The sequence below is a fragment of the Hypanus sabinus genome, chromosome 7 (assembly GCF_030144855.1).
Source record: "Hypanus sabinus isolate sHypSab1 chromosome 7, sHypSab1.hap1, whole genome shotgun sequence".
In the NCBI taxonomy this organism is placed as follows: Eukaryota; Metazoa; Chordata; class Chondrichthyes; order Myliobatiformes; family Dasyatidae; genus Hypanus; species Hypanus sabinus.
Window position 1 is genome coordinate 38,887,271 of NC_082712.1, and position 21,506 is coordinate 38,908,776.

At 40.8% G+C, this 21,506-nt stretch overlaps 1 protein-coding gene across 1 annotated transcript in view; it reads left to right on the forward strand.

Moving 5' to 3' along the window:
- The first annotated feature begins 826 nt into the window (after positions 1-826).
- The window catches only part of LOC132396483 (ankyrin repeat domain-containing protein 31-like), a 137,956-nt gene continuing 117,276 nt past the window's right edge, over positions 827-21,506 (forward strand). Inside the window, 4 exon segments of the mRNA XM_059974024.1 lie at positions 827-969; positions 4,984-5,063; positions 6,270-6,355; positions 14,393-14,439. Of these exon segments, the coding sequence (XP_059830007.1) occupies positions 869-969; positions 4,984-5,063; positions 6,270-6,355; positions 14,393-14,439 (314 nt within the window). The 5' untranslated portion in view covers positions 827-868.

Below are 21,506 nucleotides of genomic sequence, written 5' to 3' on the forward strand. Positions count from 1 at the left end.
TAATAAACAAGTAATAAATATCCAGAACATGAGATGAAGAGTCCTTGAAAATGATCTTATAGGTTGTGGGACAGTTCGGTACTGGGGTGAGTGAAGTTGAATAGTTATCCAAATGGTTCAACAGACTGATTGTTGAAGGGTAATAACTGGCCTTGCACCTGGCGGTGTGGGACTTGAGCTCCTGTATATCCTTGCTGATGGCAGTACAAGAGAGACCATGACCAGGATGGTGGGGGTCCTTGATGATGGATATGGCTTTCCTATGACACTGCTCCTATTAGATGTGCTCAATAATGGGGAAGGCTTTACCCGTGGGTTGTATCCACTTTTTTGTAAGCTATTTTTTGTGTCCATTCATTTCCAATCCACCCAAAACTAAAGACCTTACGAATAAAGTGCTCCCAACCCTCCACTAATGCTGCCATTACTGAATGACTACTTTATGTCCTCGTGTTAACCAACAAACCATTGCTAACTGTAATCTGTGTAGATGTAAAGGTACTTCGCCTATTTCTATCAGTAATGCTGAAATTGAGAATGATTTTATAGCACAACGTCAGCTCAGTGCTCGAGCTGGGGCAGTATTTCCCAACACCCCCTAAAGCGCTTTCATACCTGTCAATGCCCCCCATAAAGCCACTTCAAACAAATCCGATTAAAACAATCAATATACATTGTTTAAATTTTGGAAAACTTGCCAAATCCACCATATTTCTTATGCGCAATCACTACTAACTGATTGGCGGGAATTTACCGGCCAGCCGCGGCCGCCGAGAGAGGGAAACGACGCTGTACAAGCGCGCATGCTCACTGCCGGTCCCGACCCGCTCGGTTGCCGGTGCTGCGGGGGTCGGGGTCGGACTGGGAGATGGCGAGCCGGCCGGTGTCGGATAGCGAAAGCGACGAGACGGTAGTGGAGGGCTCAGTCCAGGAGAGTGAAGACGAGGCGGAGGACCGACACCTGGACAGGTGTGCGAATGATGAGGAAAACGTGGCGCGGTATGGCGTGGTCCTGAGGAAGGGTCTCGGCCCAAAACGTCGACAGCGCTTTTCCCTACCGATGCTGCCTGGTCTGGGGCGCGGTATGCGTGTTAGGCCGCGTGCGATTCGGCTTCGCCCCTCGCCCGCCTTTCCCTTCATCTCTGACAGCCGCTAACCAACAGGAAAGTCTCGCCCATTCCATGCTTGCTATTTCTATTCCGCGGCTGCCTTGGAGTCACCCAGTTTCTCTAAAATATTTGCCTCTCCTTTATGTCTTCATCTTTCATGTATTAGACTTCTGCACTTGCTGAGAGCTAGGATATTGGGCTTCATATTTTGGCCGCCTTCCCTACCGAGACCATCCGTTTTCTAATAACCTTATACAGCATTACAGACTTTGCAACACCCACAATCTCAGCTGGTACGATGGAAATGTACAAGTGTCGACGTTTCGGTGCAACTTCGACTTTGGATTTGCAGAATTTCTCACCATTTGTCTGGCTTTGTGCTAACCGTTACTCTGAATTTCATGTCAGCAATAAATTTAATTGCACCCTGGTATATCTGCCAATAAACTGATCTGAATTTGAGGAAGTGGATTTTGCTCTTAATCCCTGAATTCCAAAGGGGCCATTTGGTCTAGGACACCGTTTTTTCAGGCCTTGTACCTGCTCTCTTGATGTGTACTCCAGTGGGATTTCATGTTCATCTTGCTGATTTTAAATGGAGACACTGAATGCAAAAAAGGATTCCTGTATTGGGGGCCATGTCATACATTTTTCAAGCATAATCCTAATTTTTCAATCATTGAGTTCATTTATTTATATTTAGTTATTGAGATACAGCATGGAAAAGGACCTTTGGGCTGCAGTGCCCAACAACCTGACTTAACCCTAGCCTAATCTCGGAACAACTTGCAATGACCAATTCACATACCAACCAGTACATCTTTGGACTGTGAAAGGAAACCCTGAGCACTCGGAGGAAACTCACATGGTCACAGAGAACATACAAACTCTACAGATAGTGGTGGGAACTGAACCCAGGTCACTTGTACTATAGAGTGTTGTGCTAACCACTACAGCACTATCAGTAAATTTATAGTATTTAAGGGAATTATTGGGGGGGGGGTGGGGTGGTTCCATTGCTTTAATTTTCCACCTTGCTGCTGCTTCTGACTTTGGTCTCCTAAAACTTAATGTCAAGAAATGTCATCTTGTGTTTCTACAAGGCAGTTTCAGCAGAGGATTTCTCAGCATTTTCTATTTGGTTATTAGCTTGCGTAGAGTTGTAGCACAAAATGGAGCCATTAAGCCCATCAGATCTAGAAATTTGAAATCAACTACTCTTAACTGCCCCCTTCCTTATGCTCCCCCATTTCTCATCTGATAGTAAGGAAATTGATGGGGAAGAAGGTCTACCTATGAGTTTTGTATGGGCTGCTGTTTGTGTAATTTGGTGGTTTATACATGGTGAAAGGTGAGATGCTGGCTATTGATTGATTGGAATCATTATATGTAGAGTCAGCAGATACAGCATGGAGGATTTGAGATTAACAGCAGTAATTGTTTCTGCTCCAAAGTGGAAGTGGAAATTGTATTGGACGGAATATGAACTGTTCGCTTCAAAATTAAGTCCAGTAAAGGTGCAGGCAGTTTAGTCCAACTAGTGACAATGATCAGGGTGATGAATAAATTTGTGGTGAGGTGATGCTGATTCTAAGTATATTCTTTGGTTTCCTTATGTTTAATTGGAGAAAGTAATATCTCTGAGAATTGAAATGTTAGCTTAATATGATGCATTATCAAACTAATCCAATATTTATTCTATACGTTATCTGTTTCTATCTGTTGTGTTGCCAAATGCTTTTATAACTATTAACAAAGATGGGGATTTTCTTTGTCTCTTGAGCACTATTATAAAGCAAGATTTCTAAATTAAGATGCTGTAGGTATCAGTAATCTAAAATTTAAAAAATGGAAATACTTAGATGCTAAAGAAATATCTGTGGATAGATACAGGATCAGTGTTTTGGGTCAATCCTGTTTCATCAGAACTGCAAATGTAGGGATTCTTCAGCTGAACTTGGGTAGAAAAATGGAGATTTTTGTAAGATTTCTGGTAAATTGTGATGAGATAGGTTAAATCTAGAGAGATGATTTGTATAGTATTGTATGGTTCATGATTAGTAAGTTTACAGATGACATTAAAATAGGTGGAATGTTGGAGATGAAGAAGATTATCAAAAATTACTGGGAAAGTTAAGTGGGCTGTGGAATGACAAATGGAGCTTAATTGAGATAAATGAAAGGTGTTGCAGTCTGGAAAGTCGAATGCAGGTGGAGCTATCACAGTGAACAGAGGAACCTTGGACTACACATACATGTTTCACTGAAAGAAGTCACAGGTAGTTGGTGAAGGCTTTTGCCATCTGACCTTTATAAATCAGGGCATTCTGTAAAAGCTGGGAGGTTTTGGTGCAGTTGTATAGGATGCTCATGAAGCCACTCTTAGAGTATTGCATTCAGTTTTGGTTGTGCTGTTACAGGAAATATTAAACAAGTAAGTGCAGAAAATATTTGCAAGGATGTTGCCAGGACTCAAAAGATTGAGTTATAGGCAGGCTAGATTCTTATTCCTCAGTGTAGGGGACTAAAGGGTGTAAAATCCATGATGGGCATAGGATGAAAACACTCAGTCTTTGTCATCAGATTTGGGAATCAAGAACTGGAGGGACCTGCGGAATGTATCATTGGAGTGAGCTGCCAGAGGAAGTGGGTTGAGGCATTGCAAAAACAGCTTTTAAACAACAGTTGGGTGGGTACAAGGATTGGAAAGGTCTAGAAGTTATGGGCCAAATGCTGTCAAATGGGACTAGCATGGATAGGGAACTTGGTCAGCATGAAACTGTTGGGCTGAAGACCTGTTTCTCTTCTTGTAGCTCTATGACTGCGATAATGATGCAAATCTACAATAAATAATGTGACAAAGGGATAGAGAATGCTTAATAATTTCTTAGGCACTTTAAGGTTTTTAAAAGAAGCAGAGTAATTCAGGTTGCTTTTTGCTGCAGGGAATTGCTTAGTTCCATCCAGGACTTTACTTATTGCCCGTTACATTGCTGGTGTTCGGGCAGCAGTGAAGATCCTCCATCTCTGTATATGTGGATTCTTCATTGCTGTTTCTGTAACATTATTTTTGACCAGTTGGGCTTGTTAGTCCTGAGCTGAATCCTTGAATCTGGAAGACCTTTGGTCCACCCTTAGTCTAGACTCCACCCTTTGACCTTTTTGGCATGGGTGACCCTATTAAGAGTCAAAGCACAAGGCCCTAACTCCAGCCAAAATAGCTTTCCAGGTCATTAAGACATGCAAGCCGCCAAACCCCATGAGAAAGCTGGGGTTCTCTTGGAGGATTCAGAACTTTGGCAAATACTTATGGAGTCTGTAAGCTGTCATTTGACAACATAATTTCTTAACACTCTCAGATATACCCTTTGTTTTATAGTTAAATATTCACTAAAAGTTTTTATAGAGTAATTGTTCCTTTGACAAATTTGTTAGACCTAACAATTCAGGCTTTCAAAGCAGGTAGCACAATTAGCTCAGTCAGGATCAATTTCCCAATGCTGGAATGTCAAAAAAAGAGGGCATAGATTTTTAAATAAGAGGAGGGAGTTTTAAGGAGAATTTGAAAGGGAAGTTTTTCTTACCGAGAGGATGGATGAGAAATAGAACTACGTAGTTGCCAGTGGAGATGATGAAAACACTTAAGGGACTTTTAAACAGGGATTTGAATAAGCAAGGCATTTAACTGAGGATTTGTGTAGAAATATACTGCTTTGTTGGGACAAAAATGATTGGCATAGGTATGGTATGCTGACATGCAGTTTTCTTCATGTACAATTTGATAGCTATTTAAGAATATAATTTGTATGCTTCTAATTATATTGCATCTTGTCTAATATTTCCCTTACTGTAATTTTATTTTGTTTTCATGTAGGATGCTATTTATTCACAAAAATGCTTTTCAGCTGTACCATTCAAGTGATTTCACTTCAGGGAAAGAAGCCCCATTTGGAGGTAATACGGTTGAGTTTGTATATTTTGATTTGTATATCATCTCTATTTTCTGTTGCGTACCCTGTAACTGGGTCACTTACCAGCAAAGATAGAGAGGGTCCGTTGAAGTCTGATGGTACTATTTTTAACAGTATTTATTGATGAAAATACACAAAATAATATCAATGCAAACATACAGATAATATACGTCATCAATACTAAATCTAAAAGTCCGGGTATAATAATAATCAATAAGAAATAGCTCTATCATTGTCTAGGGGATAATATATTGTCCGATGGAAATATAAAAGTCACTTTTAGTTGGTTCAAGCTACAGCGTTTTGGTTTGAGAGAAAGACGGGTTAAAACTTGCCCAGTCCTTTTATGATGTCAATCCTTCGGGAGTCGTTGGGAGTTGATTTCCCCGTTGTTAGCTAAAAACCGTTCTTCTGTGGTAAAGGCACACCGATTCCGGGGCAAATGGAACCGGATGCACGTGGCCTTCCCACCGGCTTTCGCTATTACGGGATCGCTAGCGTTTCTTCTGGTGCATCTGAGGGGCTGTACCCATAGTCCCTCTTTTATCCTGACTCACAGGGTCTCAGATGTCAATCAGGTTGGGATGATGCAATCCCTCCACCAACTTCCCCCTCGGTTCATTGCCTGGGGGCTTCGATGCATCGTACCAGATTCAATACACAAGTCCGTCTCCAAGAGACAATAGCTGGTATCAATGGCTCCACCTTTTCGGAGGCCAGAACACATTCCAACTCTTTGTGGATTCTGCATGTCTTTCTCTTATTTCCTGGGTCTCCTGAACTGACTTAATAGTGATCTTGCGATTCTCACAAAGGAGGGGGCCACCCCACACCCTTTGGCCCCTCAAAGCTGTGGTACATTCGCAACATTTCTGTGTTTTTTTTTCTGTTCACTTTCCTCCCACAAGAAGGCCTTGCTTTTATGGCCAGATTCACCAGATCAGGAATTCTCTTGTATCTGCTGTGAGCTCATTATATGTGTTAGTGTCAGTGAGCTGATAGCTTTTCTAGAAAGTGTGTATCCTCAGTTTTGATCTATCCTTTGGGGAAATTCAACTTCTTCTGCATACTTCCAATAAAAATACCAAAGCCCTTCACTCTTGTCTTGCAACTGCCCTTTTTGAAACATATTATTTGAAATGTACCACTGCCTGCAAAAGTGAATATTAACCTTTCCTATTTGTTCTAGGAAGTTCATCTCCTGTTATTCAGCTGATACCTAAAACCAAACGTTTTCAATTGCATATGAAAAATCAACAGCAGGTGAAAACTCTGGTATGAGCTGCGATATTGACATAGTCTTGTAGAACAAAGGATAAGTGATAGTAAATATGATTTTGTTTTATTCTGATTTTTAGTAGCTGAAATTAGAGGTAATTGGGAAAGGAATTTGAATTTTTATTTAAAGTTTCACTGGAATTTAAAAGCTCTTGTATATTTTTTTTCTTCTGTACCAATATGAGGATTTGAGAATTTTTTTTGCAATAAGTCATTCAGAATTCCTGAAATTTCTCTCTTGTTATTTCCAGTGTCAATTACACTTGATCTTAATAGTTGAGTCTTGTTTATCACCAATTTGCTGCGCAGGCAGGTCTTTTTTCCTCATGCTTCATAGTAGGTTCAGGCCTAATTGTGGGACTAGCATGATTGGGATTTCTGCCTCTCAGGAAGCTGGATAACAAGATATTAGCTTTTTAACCTACTCCAAGATCAATCTAACCCTTCCTTCCCACATAGCCCTTTTTTTCATCCATTTGTCTATTCAGTAGTTCCTTCAATGTTTAATTCTATTATGTACTACAAAAAATTGTGTGCTATATGGTAGAATTTGTCAAGACTTGATCATTAAGTACTTAGTGCATGAACATGGCATACACATAAGTTCCTTGCTGAGCCTCAGTGCATGTGACCTGCATGAAACTGCATGGAGACACCTTATCGTGAATAGAAACATTCAGTGCATGTTTGCTGTAGCTTGCTTTGGTGCAAGAATTGCTTTTGAATAGTGCCATACATAGAGAAGCAGGCTTCTGTAGTTCATTTGAAAGCTGTTTCTTTGTATGTAGAACATTGAAAACCTACAGCACAATACAGATCCTTCGGCCCACAATGCTGTGTCAAACATGTACTTACTTTAGAAATTACCTAGGGATACCCATAGCCCCCTATTTTTCTAAGCTCCATGTACCTGTCCAGGAGCCTCCTAAAAGACCCTATTGTATCTGCCTACACCACAGTCACCGGCAGCCCATTCCACGCATTCACCACTCTGCGTTTTAAAAAAAAACTTACCCCTGACATCCCCTCTGTGCCTACTTCCAAGCACCTTACATCTGTGCCCCCTCATGTTAGCCATTTCAGTTGAGGGAAAAAGGCTGCCTATCCATATGATCAATGCCTCTCATCATCTTGTACACCTCTGTCAGGTCACCTCTCCTTTGTTGCTCCAAGGAGAAAAGGCCAAGCTCATTCAACCTATTCTCGTAAGGCATGCTCCCCAATCCAGGCAAACCCCCTCTGCACCCTTTCTATAGTTTGCTCATTCTTCCTGCAGTGAGGTGACCAAAACTGAGCACGGTACCCCAAATGGGGTCTGACTGCGGTTCTGTCCAGCTGTAACATTACCTCTCGGCTCTTGAACTTAATCCCACAGTGGATGAAGGCCAATGCACCATATGCCACCTTAACCACACAGTCAACCTGCACAGCAGCTTTAAGTGTCCTATGGACTGAGACCCCAAGATCCCTCTGATCCTCCATACTGCCAAGTGTCTTACCTTTAATACTATATTCTGCCATCATATTTGACCTACCAAAATGAACCACCTCACACTTATCTGGGTTGAACTCCATCTGCCACTTCTCAGCCCAATTTTGCAACCTATCAATGTCTCGCCGTAACCTCTGACAGCCCTCCACACTATCCACAACATCCCAATTTTTGTGTCATCAGCAAGTTTACTAATCCATCCCTCCACTTCCTCATCCAGATCATTTATAAAAATCACGAAGAGAAGAGATCCCAGAACAGATCCCTGTGGCACACTGCTGGTCACCGACCTCTGTGCAGAATATGACCCATCTGCAACTACTATTTGCCTTCTGTGGGCAAGCCAATTCTGGATCCACAAAACAAGGTCCCCTTGGATCCCATGCCTCCTTACTTTCTCAATAAGCCTTGCATGAGTACCTTGTCAAATGCCTTGCTGAAATCCATATACGCTACGTCTACTGCTCTACCTTCATCCTCAAAGTCACATCCACAAAAATTTCAGTCAGGATTGTAAGGCATGACCTGCATGACAAAGCCATGCTGACTGCCCCTCCAAATGTTCATAAATCATGCCTCTCAGGATCTTCTCCATCAACTTAACAATCACTGAAGTAAGATTCACTGGTCTGTAATTTCTTGGGCTACTCCTTTTCTTGAATAAGGGAACCAACATCTTCAGCCCTCCAATCCTCCGGAACCTCTCCCGTCCCCATTGATGATGCAAAGATTGTTGCCAGAGGCTCAGCAATCTCCTCCCTTGCCTCACACAGTAGCCTGGGGTATATCTCATCTGGTCCCTGTGATTTATCCAACTTGATGCTTTCCAAATGCTCTAGCACATCCTCTTTCTAAATGTCTATATACTCAAGCTTTTCAGTCTGCTGCAAGTCATCCTGACATCGCCAGGGTCCTTTTCTGTAGTGAATACTGAAGCAAAGTATTCATTAAGTACCTACACTATCTCCTCCGGTTCCTTACCCACTTTTCCACTTTCACACTTGATTGGTCCTATTCTCTCACTACTTATAGAACATAGAATAGTACAGCACAGTAAAGGCCCTTTGGCCCATAGTGTTGTGCTGATCCTTAAACCCTGCCTCCCATATATACCCCCAGCTTAAATTCCTCCATATACCTGTCTAGTAGTCTCCGCCACAGACTCAGGCAGTTCATTCCACTCACCAACCACTTTCTGAGTAAAAAAACTTTCCTCTAATATCCCCCTTGAACTTCCCATCCCTTACATTAAAGCCATGTCCACTTCTATTGAGCAGTGGTGCCCTGGGGAAGAGGCGCTGGCTGTCCACTCTATCTATTCCTCTTAATATCTTGTATACCTCTATTATGTCTCCTCTCATCCTCCTCCTCTCCAAAGAGTAAAGCCCTAGCTCTCTTAACCTCTGATCATAATGCATACTCTCTAAACCAGGCAGCATCCTGGTAAATCTCCTCTGTACCCTTTGCAATGCTTCCACATCCTTCCTATAGTGAGGCGACCAGAACTGGACACAGTACTCCAAGTATGGCTTAACCAGAGTTTTATAGAGCTACATCATTACCTTGCGACTCTTAAAATGTATCCCACGACTTATGAAAGCTAACACCCCATAAGCCTTCTTAACTACCCTATCAACCTTTGAGGCAACTTTCAGGGATCTGTGGGCATGTACCCCCAAATCCCTCTGCTCCTCCACATTCCCAAGTATCCTGCCATTTACTTTATACTCTGCCTTGCAATTTATCCTTGCAAAGTGTACCACCTCACCCTTCTCCGGGTTGAACTCCATCTGCCACTGCTCAGCCCACTTCTGCATCCTATCAATGTCTGTCTGCGATCTTCAACAATCCTCTGCACTATCCACAACACCACCAACCTTTGTGACATCTGCAAACTTGCCAACCCACTCTTCTACCCCCACATCCAGGACGTTAATAAAAATCAGGAAAAGTAGCCGTCCCAGAACTGATCCTTGTGGGACACCACTAGTCACAACCCTCCAATCCAAATGTACTCCCTCCACCACGACCCTCTACCTTCTGCAGGCAAGCCAATTCTGAATCCTCTTGCTCTTTACATACTTGTAAAATGCCTTGGGGTTTTCCTTAATCCTGCTTGCCAAGGCCTTTTCATTGGCCCCTTCTGGTTCTCCTAATTTCATTCTTAAGCTCCTTCCTGCTAGCCTTATAATCTTCTAGATCTCTATCATTACCTAGTTTTTTGAACCTTTCGTAAGTTTTTTTTCTTTGACTAGATTTTCAACTGTCTTTTGTACACCACGGATCCTGTAACCTACCATCCTTTCCCTGTCTCATTGGAACATACCTATGCAGAACACCACGCAAGTATCATCTGAACATTTGCCACATTTCTGTCGTACATTTTCCTGAGAACATCTGTTCCCAATTTATGCTTCCAAGTTCCTTCCTGATTGCTTCATATTTCCCCTTACTCCAATTAAACACTTTCCTAACCTGTCTGTTCCTATCCATCTCCAATGCTATGGTAAAGGAGATAGAATTGTGATCTCTATCTCCAAAATGCTCTCCTACTGAGAGACCTGACACCTGACCAGGTTCTTTTCCCAATATCAGATCAAGTACAGCTTCTCCTCTTGTAGTCTTATCTACATATTGTGTCAAGAAACCTTACTGAATACACCTAACAAACTCCACCCCATCTAAACCCCTTGCTCTAGGGAGATACCAATCAATATTTGGGAAATTAAAATCTCCCAACATGACAACCCTGTTATTATTGCATCTTTCCAGAATCTGTCTCCCTATCTGCTCCTTGATGTCCCTGTTACTATTGGGTGGTATATAAAAAAACACCCAGTAGAGTTATTGACCGCTTGCTGTTCCTAACTTACACTCACAGAGACTCAGTAGACAATCTCTCCATGACTTCCTCCTTTTCTGTGGCCGTGATACTATCTCTGATCAGCAGTGCCATGCCGTACCCCACTTCTTTTGCTTCCCTCTCTGTCCTTTCTGAAACATCTAAAGCCTGGCACTTGAAGTAGTCATTCCTGCCTCTGAGGCATCCAGGTCTCTGTAATGGCCACAACATCATAGCTCCACGTACTGATCTACGCTCTAAGTTCATCCGCTTTCTTCATGATATTCCTCGCATTAAAGTAGACATATCTTAAACCATCAATCTGAGCATCCCTTCTCTATCACCTGCCTATCCTCCCTCTCTTTCTCTCTTTGTGAGCCAACCACCCCTTCCTCTGTCTCTTCAGTTCAGTTCCCACCCCCCAGCAATTCTGGTTTAAATTCTTCCCAATAGCTTTAGCAAACCTCCCTGCCAGGATATTGGTCCCCCTGGGATTCAAGTGCAACTCGTCATTTTTGTACAGGCCACGCCTGCCTCAAAAGAGGTCCCAATGATCCAGAAATCTGAATTCCCTGCTCCAATCCCTCAGCCAGGCATTTTTCCTCCACCTCACTCCATACTAATACTCACTGTCGCGTGACATAGGCAGTCAAGATCACTCCCTTTTGTGGTCCTGCTTCTCAACTTCCTTCCTAACTCCCTGTAATCTGTTATCAGGACCTCCTCCCTTTTCCTATCTATGTCATTGGTACCAATATGTACCATGACCTGGCTGTTCACCCTCCCATTTCAGGATGTCATGGATGGAATTAGAAACATCCTGGGCTCTGGCAACTGGGACGCAAATTACCATCCGCGTTTCTTTCATGCGTCCACAGAATTGCCTGTCTGACCCCTTAACTATAGAGTTTCCTATCACTGCTGCCATCTTTTTCCTTTCCCTACCCTTTTGAGCCAGAGGCACAGCCACTGTTGCTTCCCCCAGGTAGGTCAAGACCCCCAATAGTACTCAAACAGGAGTACTTATTGTAAAGGGGTGTGGTGAACTACATATACCTGTCTGGACATGCCCCCTGCTGACTGCTCCTGTGGCTGCTCCCACAGACCCCTGTATAAAGGTGATTGAGGCCTGAGCCCGGCCTCTCAGTCTCCAGGATGTGGTATGGTGGTCAACCACTGCTTGTTCCTTCTTCCAGTCAATAAAATTGATGCACCATCAATAACTCACTCTGAGACGTAGAGGTGAGATATTGGCTTTTATTGACTGGAAGAAGGAACAAGCAGTGGTTGACCACCATTCTACATCCTGGAGCCGATATCTCGCCTCTATGTCTCAGAGTGAGTTATTGATGGTGCATCAAGGGGGACAGTCCCAAGGGTACTCTCTAGTATCTGTCAGCTGCCCTTCTTTCTCCTGATTGTTACCCACTTACCTGTCTCTTGAGGCCCAGTGTGACTATTTGCCTATAGCTCCTCTCTATCACCTCCCTTTTCCTGACCAAATGAAAGTCACCAAGCTGAATCTCCATTCCCTAACCCGGCCCCTAAGGAGCTGCACCTCAACGCACATGGCACAGATGTGACTGTTGGGGGGCTGGGAGTCTCCCAGACGTCCCACATCTGACACCCAGTACAGAACACCAGTCTCACAGACGTACTTCCTTTTCCTATCCTTCACAAGTAACTTGCCTCGCCTTGACCTGTTATCTATCCTGCCCTCTCTCCCCCCTCCACCCCCTCCCCCTCTCTCCCCCCCTCCACCCCCCTCCCCCTCTCTCCCCCCCTCCTCAACCAAGCACCCACTCTATAAAGCTGTCTTCTTTCTAAACTCTCCCCATTGGTCTAACTCACTGACATCCATGTGCCGCCTGCACAGTTGTTCCTCAATTGTACTTGAGGGTAGCTACCTTCTTTCATCATCTCACCATGGACTAGTCCCTTTTACCCACATCAGTGTTCACTGGCTTCATCTTCCTAAGCTCCTTTTAGGGACAGTCTAGCCTCCCATACCATCAAGTCCAATCCAATCATGCTGTAACATGATAATAAAAATATCCAAATATCTGGACCTGATTTACACTACCTTACTTCCCCTTTTCTATTTTCTAATTATGATTTATAATTTAAATTTTTATTATATTTACTTCGATTTGTACTCCAGGGAGCACGAAGTGCAGAATCAAATATCGCTGTGATGATTGTACGCTCTAGTATCATTGTTTGGTGACAATAAAGTAAGGTAAAGCAATTAGAATCAATTTCAGTCAGGATGGTGTAGATAATGCATTTTGGCTTCCAGCATCTTCAAAGCAGCTATTATGGTGCTTGATTCAGTCTGCAATATGATGCTGCAATTAATGCTGTTGCCTCAACTCCAGGTACCTGAGTTTGATCCTGACCTTGGGAACTAGTTGTATGGGGTTGCACATTCTCCCTTCTTCATTTCATCAGTTTGTTCCAGTTTCCTCTCGCATCTCAATGATGTGCTGGTAGGATAATTGTTTACCATGTAAGTAATTGACAGAAGAATCAAAGGGCAATGATGGAAGTGGAGGAAATAAATTGTAAGGTTACAGAAAAATAAAAGGAGGATGGCACAGTTGGAATTCCTGTGTTGGGTGTGGGTAATGAGCTGAATCACAGCCTGTTGTATGTTGTAAGTACATTAGAAACAATTAAGACATGACAGACAGTAAATGCTGGAATCTGAAGCGAAAACCAAAGTGCTGGAGCAATTTGGTGGTTGAACTGCACCTGTAGAGACAAAAAGTCAATGTTTCAGGTTGAGACCCTACATTAGGACAGGTGTTCACTACTCAAACTGACAAATGCATGACAGTGACACAGCGAAACCTGACTGAACAAGCATCAGGCAACAAAAAAGGACATTTAAAGATCCAGATACTTTGTGGTTAAAAATACAAGAGCCATTCTAAAATAATAATCTACATGTGTACTTTGGCATATTAAAACAGAATAAAGTATTGTATCCGAATTGAGTTTTTTTGGTGATGCTTCCCCTGTAGCTTGCTTCCTATTTAATATTCAGATTCTCAATGTCAAAGTGTATCACTAGGCACATTGTGGTGATGGATTTTGTGGAAAGAGATGTCCCTTACCTCGCATTCTTTGACAGCAGGTTCTTTCAGTATCTAGGATTTGTAGAACTGTTGCAGTGATAGAGCAGTTCTTTTCAGCTTGTGGGATTTCTCTTGAATCAGAATCAGGCTTATTATCACTGAAATATGTCACAAAAGTTACTATGAGATATAATAAAAGTGCAGAAGAGGAAAGGTGAGGTAGTGTTTACAGGTTCATGCATCATTCAGAAATCTGATGTAAGAAGGGAAGACTATTCTTTAAAATGTTGAGTGTAAGTCTTAAGACTCCCGTGCCGCCTCCTTGATGCCCTCTGCATTCAGGAAAGGAAGTCCAATTGAGTGGGAACTCTGAACCATGATTAACTGTTCATGTATTATAGTATTTTTGTTCAGTCTTATCTAAAAATATAATAAATCAACACTAAAATAGTAGTTATTAATGTAAGATGTAATTTATCACTTCTCACATTTTATTTGCCGCATTATTATATGATCTCCATTCAGAACATTTCAAAGCATTTAGTATTTAAGCATTTTTCACACTAAGAGCTGAAAAAAAAATCATGTTGGTAGCCATTGCGTTTTCTTTCTCTTTGTAGGCTTATGATGATGCAACACAGTTGGGGCAATCACAGAGATTACTGAGGTAGGATTATATGTGATATTTATGTTGTGGCACGGGGAAAAAGTACACACCCAAGACAACAACTACTTTTTTGGGTTTTAATTCCTTTATCTATTTTAGATGTTTAAGTGCCAGAGAAGAATCTTAAAACAAAACGAACGAACTTTACAATCAGATCCAGCTGTTACAATCTCTGTTTAGTGTTCGATCCATACACTGGTGTGTACACCAATTGTGTATGCAGTATAAAAATACAAAGAAAATTGCAAAAAACTGATACAGTACTAATACGGTACTAATACAGTAGTAGCAATTCTGAAAGAACACAATACAAACAACATTAGAATCCCCCCCCCAACCCTGTAACTTATACATTGCAGTGAAAAATGTAAGCGAATACATCTCTCATCTAAGATGTCTACTACTTTTTAGTACACATGTGCTGAACTTCTGAACGGAGACTAAACATTCACGTGACGTGGTTACATGCACAATCAGTCATGATACAATAAAGTTTTTATTGTATACTTTTTATTGATAATGAATAGCATTCAATGGTCACCCGATTACATTTAGTAATCAGATATGTTTCTTCAATGTAGTTATTAGTGATTCTTCGGTATTGTTTACTTTTGAGTCATTGATTACTCTGGTGCTTGATGTCATTAAAGGTCAGTGATGGGTGGCCAGAGGTCATTTTGTTTCAGAAGGTTTCTCTTTGAGTTGCTTCTTATTTGTTTCAACCCATACCCATTCCTTTTCTAGCTGCCATAATTCCTTAATGGCATTGATAGTAGAGAATAATGTGTAACTGTATAACTTGTGATAGCTGTTCTCTCAAACGAAGTTCACTCAAACTTCAAACTTTGACCTGCAATATGCATACAGTGCTTGTGTTTGTGCGTGCATGGAGGCTGAGATCCAAGCTGTTGTTGTCATTCAAACACAAGAGGTTATTCGGCCTTATGCTCAGCATTTGCAAGACAAAATCCTGTACCCGCTGGACTACTTTGTCTCCCAACATGAAAGTTTATGGCAAGATCCTGGAAATAATGGACCACTTCCTATATCTTGGGAGTTGCTTACTTGTGTGAAAGATTGAGGATGAAATTCACTGTTGCTGATTAGAACAGCCCTTGGTCATTTTGATGTAAGCAATATTTGACAATAAAGACCTTCGATCTGACACAAAAGTAGCAGTAACCCTTTCCCTCCTAAAACATGTTTCTGAGACCTACAGCTGATTTCTCAAGTCAGTGGAAAGATATCATCAACATTACTTTGATCCTACCATTAAATATAACTTTATCAACCCCTCCCCCACCCATGCTTTCCCCAGGGATTGCTCTCTCCATGATTTCCTTGTCCATTCATCCCTCCCCACTAGTTTCCCTCCAGGCTCTTATCCCAGCCAGTGGTCAATGTGCTGCACCTGCCCACACACCTCCTCCTTCATCTCCATTCAGGATCCCAAGCAGTCCTTCCAAGTGAGGCAGCACTTCACCTGTGAATTTGCTGGGGTCATCTATTGGATCTGATGCTCATGGTGCTGTCACCTCCCTTAGATTGGTGAGACCTGTTGTAAATCGGGGGAACCACTTCGTCGAGCACCTTTGCTCCATCCACTTAAATGGGGACTTCCCAGTGCCAAACATTAATTCCAATTCCTATTCCTATTCTGCCATGTCGATCCATGGCCATCTCTTGTGCCAAGATGAGGTGGTGGAGCAAGACCTCGAGGTCTCTTGTGCCTCTGGGTGGAGGAGCAAGACCTTGTATTCCGTCCAGATACCCTCCAACCTGATGCCATGAATATTGATTTCTCCTTACTGTGACCAAATTCAGGAGGAGTGGCTCCTCTATTCCTCGCTCTGACCTTTCACTTCTCACCTGCCTATTACGTCTCCTTGGATCCTCTCCTTCCTTTTCTCCTATTGTTCACTCTCCAGCTCATGACCTTTCTCACCCATCTGGCTTCACATATCACCTTCCAGCTAGCTTCTTTCCCTCCTCCCTCCCCACCTGTTTATTCATGCATCTTTTCCCTTTCTCCTCAGTCCTGAAGAAGAGTCTTGGTCTGAAATGTCAAATATTTACTCTTTTTTATCCAGCATTTTGTAGGTTGCATCAATACTGCTTTCATAAAATCTTCAATTCAGTGGAAGGATAAGTTGATAAACACTTAAGTCTTTTCCAAGCTTAAATTACCTTCGCATTGAGGCTCTAGTTACTTCTGGTTTGTTATGCCTGGCACCAGTCATCTCAGAATAAATACTGTACAATATTCTTGTCAGAGGAAAAGATTCAACAAGGTTTTAGGCCTTGAATGTTCAAAGTGGAGAAGGGGAATTTGGGATGATATTTAGAACTTCAAGTCTGTGCAGCAGGAGAACACAGAAATCCTCTGTAAATGGCAGAAGCGATGCACCTCCTCACAAACAACTACTCACCAGCCGCCTTCAGGCATCTCTTGCCTCTTCTGTTTAATTGTCTGTGATTTCTAAAATGCCTACTTCAAAGTCTACATAACCAGTAAAAAAATTAATCCTTTATCCTGTGCAGCTGTTTAAGAGCAATAAAAGTTGATATATTTGAAATCTACTGGTTGTTAATGGAGTAGCAGTGTTTTTATACACTGCTATAGCTGCTATTCAACTTAATTTACTGTTTCCAACTTGTTTTGAAAACTTACTTTTAAACACAATATTGTTTTTCAATGAGGGGTACCAAAGTTACTATAAAAGAAGAGGACCCTCCTATAACTTTGGAATCTATTCTGGAGGCACTTTGGAAACATAAAAATGAACTTCCAGAGGAGTTCCAGTAGAAATTCCAGCAACTCTGCGCTGAATTTAAACGAATGGTAAAATTGGATTCTATTCAAAAAACTTTAAGTGTACACAATAAACGGATAAAAGAGATTGATGACCTGAAAAAGATCTGTGATAAACAGTCAAAGGTTAATGAAAAATTAAGATAGAAGATTATCGACTTAGAAAATAGTAGAAGAAATAATTTACTAATTCTGGGTTTTAAAGAGTTAATGGAAGGCAACCAGCCTTTGGAATTTTTTGCAAACCTTTTGGCTAAGTTACTTTCAAATATTTTAAAATCTCCACCCAAAATAGACTGAACACGTAGATTGCCAGTACCAAGACCTCCTCCAGGAGAATGACCCCATTCAGTGATAATTTGTCTTCACGACTTTCAAAGGATCCTTTAATTCGTGAATCTCATTGGAAAGGTATGATTGATTATGAAGGCCAGAAGATCAGAATTGTGGAGGATTTTTCACCTGAGGTGTTGAATGAATGCTTCAAGTTTTTAAAGGTTATGTTGGAATTGTATAATACAGGTTTTAAATCCTCTCTTCATTACTCCGCTCGTCTTAGAATCATTTTGAAAAATGGCTCTCAGAAATGGTTTTGTTCAACTCAAGAGTTGCAGGACTTTTTAATTTCTGAATCAGTATCAGAAGTTTAACTGTTTCCCTACATAAATCTATGTTGCATCTGCCTGATGAATCCTTTTTTTAAAGAATCAGCAATCTGTTCATTATTTTCTTTTATGAACAATTGTTTTTTTTTACTTTTGGCATACCTTCATATCTAATTTTTTTGTACTTTTATTTCTTGCTTAGAAAATTAAGGATTTAACATCAGTAAGTTTTCATTCCAAGTTAATATGTTCTGAATTTTCTTAGTTTTTAATATTTTACCTATATTTTTACAAGAGGGTTTTTAAAATAAGTTTAATTTTGTTCTGATTTTTGTTGCGTCTTGTTGGAATGCAGACAAAAATTTTTGGAGCTCAGCCAAAAATTGTTGGTAGGGTTAGCTGTTGACTGCTCTTTGGTCGACTTTCTCTCTTTGGGTGGGGTTGGGGGGTGGTTTTCTTTTTTTGTATCAGTTTGGTTCTCTTGGCTTCATTTGTTGCTTGGTTACTTTATTTGCATTGTTTGGATTTAATATACATTCCAGCGGTTTTTATTCTAACCTCTCTTTTAGGTATTATTTAAAATGGATCATACTATTAATTTACTTAGTTTTAATGAGAAAGGATTAAACCATCCTGTGAAACGTAATAAAATATTTAATTATATTAAGAAATTGAATGTCTCGATTTTTTTTACAAGAAACACATGTTCGTAAAGGTGATAGTTTACGTCTTTTCAGCCGTTGGAAGGACCTATTGTTTCATTCCTTCTTTCAGGCTAATGCCAGAGGAGTTTTGATTCTTATACACAATTCAGTTTCTTTCGTTCAACATAATGTAGTGTCTGATACCAATGGGCGTTTTGTTATAGTGTCAGGGAAATTAGATAGTAAATTAATGGTATTTGCTAATTTGTATGCCCTGAATATAGATGATCCAGGTTTTTTTAAATGCTTTTTTTCACTTTAACAGATTTAAGTCTGTATTCTCTGGTTTTAGGAGGAGACTTCAACTGTTGTTTACACCCTGTTTTAGATCTGCCTCCTTTATCCAATCTTTTCTAATGAAATGTGATATTGTTGATACTTGGCACTTTTTGCATCCAACAGATAGATAGTACTGATTTTTTTCTTATGTTCATCATACATATTCCAGGATTGATTATTATTTTGTTGATAGTCTGTTGATTCCATTGGTTCGATCCTGTGAATATAAAGAAATTGCTGTTTCAGATTATGATCCTGTGTTTTTATCTTTAAATCTTCTGGGTATCTCCCGAATAAACAGATTCTGGTGTTTTAATCCAACTCTGTTATCTGATAAGGATTTAAAAATTTTTTGGAGAGATTAATTTTTTTTTGAAGAGAATATGCTAGAAGAGACTTCTAGTTTTACTTTATGAGATGCTTTTAAGGCTTATATTAGAGGACAAATTTTTTCTTTTACCGCAAGTGTTAAGAAAAAAGCTAATGAGAGAATTGAATTAGCCAATCAGTTGAAACAATTAGACCAAAAATATGCTTTGGCTCCAGATCCTGTTTTATATAAAAGATGAGTTGAAATTAAAACTAAATATGATCTGCAATTGAAACTTAATTTTTAAAAGATAAAAGTCAGTTTTATGTTCATGGAGATAAAATGGATAAACTATTGGCTAACCAATTAAAGACCTTTATAGTTAAACACCAAATTAAAGAAATTTGTAAAGCTAATGGTGATAAAACATCTGATCATTTAGAAATAAACAATACTTTTAGAGAATTCTATTCTAAACTTTATAATTCTGATCCTTGTAAAGATAATACTGTAATGAATAATTTCTTAGTTTGATTAAACATTCTTTTGATGTTTAATCCATCAATTAAACTTTCTGATGATAATCGATAATTGCTTGATCAACCCATTTCTTATGAGGAAATTGCCGAAATTATTCACTCCTTGCTCTAGGGGAAGGCTCCAGGTCCCGATGGACTTTCTGGAGAGTTTTATAAGGCTTTTTCCTCTTTGCTTATACCCCACTTATATTCAGTCTTTTCGGACTCTTTTAAATTAGGTAGGTTGCCACAATCTTTTTAATGAAGCCTCTATTTGGCTTATTCTTAAAAAGAATAAGGATCCAACTGAATGTTCTTCTTATGGACCAATTTCCTTACTTAATATTGATTCTAACACTTCATCTAAACTTTTGGTTCATAGGATTGAAAATATTTTGCCATCTATTCTGATGATCAGACTGGATTTATCAAAAATCGATATTCACACTTTAATATTTGTTGTTTATTGAATGTTATTTATTCTCCTAAAGAGATATCGGAATCTGTGATATCCTTAGATGCTGAGAAAGCCTTTGATTGGGTTGAATGGAATTATTTATTTAAAACTTTAGAAAAATTTAACTTTGGGCCCGATTTTATTCAATGGATTATATTACTTTATCAGTCTCCCTCCATTCAGGTTCTTACTAACTCTCAGAATTCTAAACCATTTAAACTTCAACGTGGAACTGGATGTTTGACATCCAGTTCAGCATTCAACACAATCATCCCTCAGAAACTGATTGGAAAGCTGAGCCTACTGGGCCTGAACACCTCCCTCTGCAACTGGATCCTGGACTTCCTGACTGAGAGCCCTCTGTCAGTCTGGATCGGGAGCAAAATCTCCAACACCATCACTCTGAGCACAGGGGCCCCCCAGGGCTGCGTGCTCAGTCCACTGCTGTTCACTCTGCTCACCCATGACTGTGCTGCAACATACACAGTTCGAACCACATCATCAAGTTCGCTGATGACATGACCATGGTGGGTCTCATCAGCAAGAACAATGAGTCAGCTTACAGAGAGGAGGTGCAGCAGCTAAAGGACCGGTGCAGAGCCAACAACCTGTCTCTGAATGTGAACAAAACAAAAGAGGTGCTTGTTGACTTCAAGAGGGCACGGAGCGACCACTCCCCACTGAACATCAACACCTCCTCGGTAGCGATCGTTAAGAGCACCAAATTTCTTGGTGTTCACCTGGTGGAGAATCTCGCCTGGTCCCTCAACACCAGCTCCATAGCAAAGAAAGCCCAGCAGCGTCTCTACTTTCTGAGAAGGCTGAGGAAAGTCCATCTCCCACCCCCCCCCCCCACCCTCATCACATTCTACAGGGGTTGTATTGAGAACATACTGAGCAGCTGCATCACTGCCTGGTTCAGAAATTGCACCATCTCAGATCGCAAGGCCCTGCAGCAGATAGTGAGGTCAGCTGAGAAGATCATCGGGGTCTCTCTTCCCGCCATTATGGACATTTATAATACACGTTGCATCCACAAAGTAAACAGCATTATGAAGGACTCCTCATACAAACTCTTCTCCCTCCTGCCATCCGGGAAAAGGCACTGAAGCATTCAGGCTCTCACGGTTTCTTCCCCCAAGCTATCAGACTCCTCAATACCCAGAGCCTGGACTGACACCTTACTGTCCTATTGTCTTGTTTATTATTTATTGTAATGCCTGCACTGTTTTTGTACACTTTATGCAGTCCTGGGTAGGTCTGTAGTCTAGTGTAGTTCTTTTCTGTGTTGTTTTTTTACGTAATTCTGTCTAGTTTTTGCACTGTCATGTAACACCATATTCCTGAAAAAACATCTCATTTTTACTATTGTTATGAATGTA